The sequence below is a fragment of the Electrophorus electricus genome, chromosome 10 (genome assembly GCF_013358815.1).
Source record: "Electrophorus electricus isolate fEleEle1 chromosome 10, fEleEle1.pri, whole genome shotgun sequence".
Lineage (NCBI taxonomy): Eukaryota > Metazoa > Chordata > Actinopteri > Gymnotiformes > Gymnotidae > Electrophorus > Electrophorus electricus.
Genome location: NC_049544.1, coordinates 22,984,397 through 22,986,841, shown reverse-complemented (window position 1 = coordinate 22,986,841; position 2,445 = coordinate 22,984,397). Strand labels below are relative to the sequence as shown.

Sequence of the window (2,445 nt, the reverse complement as noted above, 5' to 3'; positions counted from 1 at the left end):
GTATGTGTGTGTGTGTATGTATATATAATGTGTGTATGTGTGTGTGTGTGTGTGTGTGTGTGTGTGTGTGTGTATCCAGTCACCGGATCCCTAAGGAACAGTGGTGGCTGAAGCTTCGTCCTCTGATGAAGATCCTGGCCAAGTACAAGACCAGCTATGACGTGTCCGACTCTGGCCAGCTGGAGCACGTGGTCTGCAACCGGACCAAGGAATCCGACACCACCACCACCATCTGAGGTCACAGTCGGGGTGAGGGGTCAGAGCTTGTGCCCAAGGGTGGGACTCCTCTACGTGGCCCGGGTGCTTCATCCTTTCCTCTCATTCTCCTCCTCCTCCTCGTAGTTACCATGGCAGCCACACCCCCACCCCCCCCGGTGCACCGTCCTCCCTGTTCGGGTGGAGGGAGATGGGGAGGGAGGGGGTGTGGGTGGTGCTGCTTTGAGCGTGTGCTCCATGACACAAACCTCCAACTCTACCTTCTCCGTGTAGCTAGTGTCCGGCGTGCGATGCAGACGCCGTCTGTCCTGCCCCGATCTTCCCGTCTGCTGTGTGGATGTGTGAATATCGTTGTGACATCTGCTTAACCAATAAACATGATGTACACCCGTTCGGAGGAGTGTGTGAGTTGATTTGAGCCCGACTGTGTGTTCTGGGGACGCTGCGTGTGTACGAGCTCAGTGCACAAACATGACGGAAGGAGGGGGGGGGGGGGGGGGGGGGGGGTAAAATAAAACCTTGGTCTCCTAGAAACCGCCAGCCTGAGCCCGTCGGGCCGGTGTTGTGGAGGTCACAGGCGGTTGTTCTTTAGACACTGTAAACTGGGCACGTCCTTCTGGAGACCGGAGTCTGGAAGCGCTGGGTTTATCCTGCTCTTCCCAGTCTCATTTCCGGCTTGTTCTTCCGTGAATGAACCAGGCAGTGTTGCGCAACTCTGCCACTCGGTTCAGTTCAGATCAGTGCTGCTTTTATTGGCATGACAAATATTCACACACATTCACACTTGCATTGCCAAAGCTTTTAAGAACACTCGCTGGAGAAGCGAGGCCTTCGGGATTTAAACCAGCAATCACAGGTTAAGCCGGGGAGAGCGTTACATCGGCAAATGACCAAAGCAGACTGTGGCGTTAAAAAACGACCCGATACGATCTGGAGAGAAATGTTAAGATTGATGCGGAACGCTGGGACGTCTGGCCCTGATACAGTAGGCCTACGTTGGTGGCATGAAGGCCGATGCAACTGTTGTGCAGCAGAGGGCGCCGGCACTCCGTGCAGCACGGGCAGCCGTGCTTGTGAGCGTGCGGTCAAAGCTAACTCATTTCCTTTCTCTCTGCCAAATTTCGCAACGTGGTGGCTGCACTGGTAAACATGCTGTGTGTGTGTGTGTGTGTGTGTGTGTGTTAATGCAGTTTTCACATATAATGGCATATGAAAGAGTTGTTTTGACTACCCAGGGGGCCCGTTGAGTCAGTTTGTGCTTGTAACTGGACTACTGTGTCTCAGTTAAATGGATTTACTGTGCACATCTGAAGTGGTTACATCTGCCTGGGATTTAACCCCATGTGCAAGGTGGGTGAGACAGGTAGAGGTGGGGTCTGATCTCGCCGAGTTGATCGGCAAGCGATCATCTTCAGCTGTGTGGTGGGGTAAGGCAGTGATCAAACACTATGCTAATGTGATTAACGCCGCGAGCTGACAGGCACTTCTTTTTCTTACGGCTGGGTGACGCTATTCTTCCCAGATGAACTCCCATCCCCCCCCCAGGTACGTCCGCAGCGATCCAGGCGGCGTTGCGAACGGCGCCCACGTCCCCGCGCGTGGAAAACTCCAATCGTTTCAGTTGATTTAAGAATGCACAGCAAGGCCTGTGGGGGTCATATGCACATAGGTAATCAATAGTAATCACCATTTCATCTCGCCCTAGTTCTTGCTTTGCCCCCACTTAAATCAGACTCTGATCTGATCTCATCGGACTGATTAGAGCTTGTAAATGAAGGAGCCAGATTTGTGCTTCCTCGACTTCATCCTCATTTAATACCTGAGTCGCCTTGCGAACCGCACCAATTAAACCTCAGACCCATAGAATTCAAATGGCCTGGTAAATAGGCTTTTCATTACAGTCTCTTAAACGCAAGGCCCACTATGAAGGACCGGACTGCTTTGGCCAGCAGATTTCACATGTTCGTTTCACATGTATGCTGGGGTTTTTTTTGGTTTTTTTTAAAGAGAGAGAGATGGATGCATGATCTTGGGTGGAACTCCAGTGCAGTAAATTCTGAATTACCCCACAGTGGTAAAAACAGATCACTTGAAGGCTATCGCAATAACAATGGTAACGGAAGACAATAAATCTTCTCCTGTAATATTAGAAAAGCAATATTTCTCTTTCAGATAAATCGTGTATGTGTGCGAGTGTGAGAGAAAGAGAGAGAGAGAGATGGAGTGTGT

General features: G+C 51.1%; 1 protein-coding gene across 9 annotated transcripts in view; it reads left to right on the top strand.

Moving 5' to 3' along the window:
- pfkpa (phosphofructokinase, platelet a) overlaps positions 1–609 on the top strand; it is a 19,618-nt gene extending 19,009 nt beyond the window's left edge. For all 9 annotated transcript variants that reach the window (XM_027020009.2, XM_035530777.1, XM_027020008.2 and 6 more), the window contains one exon: positions 80–609. In XM_027020009.2, the coding sequence (XP_026875810.2) occupies positions 80–236 (157 nt within the window). In that variant the 3' untranslated portion in view covers positions 237–609. The remainder of the gene's footprint in view (positions 1–79) is intronic.
- The last annotated feature ends 1,836 nt before the right edge of the window (positions 610–2,445 follow it).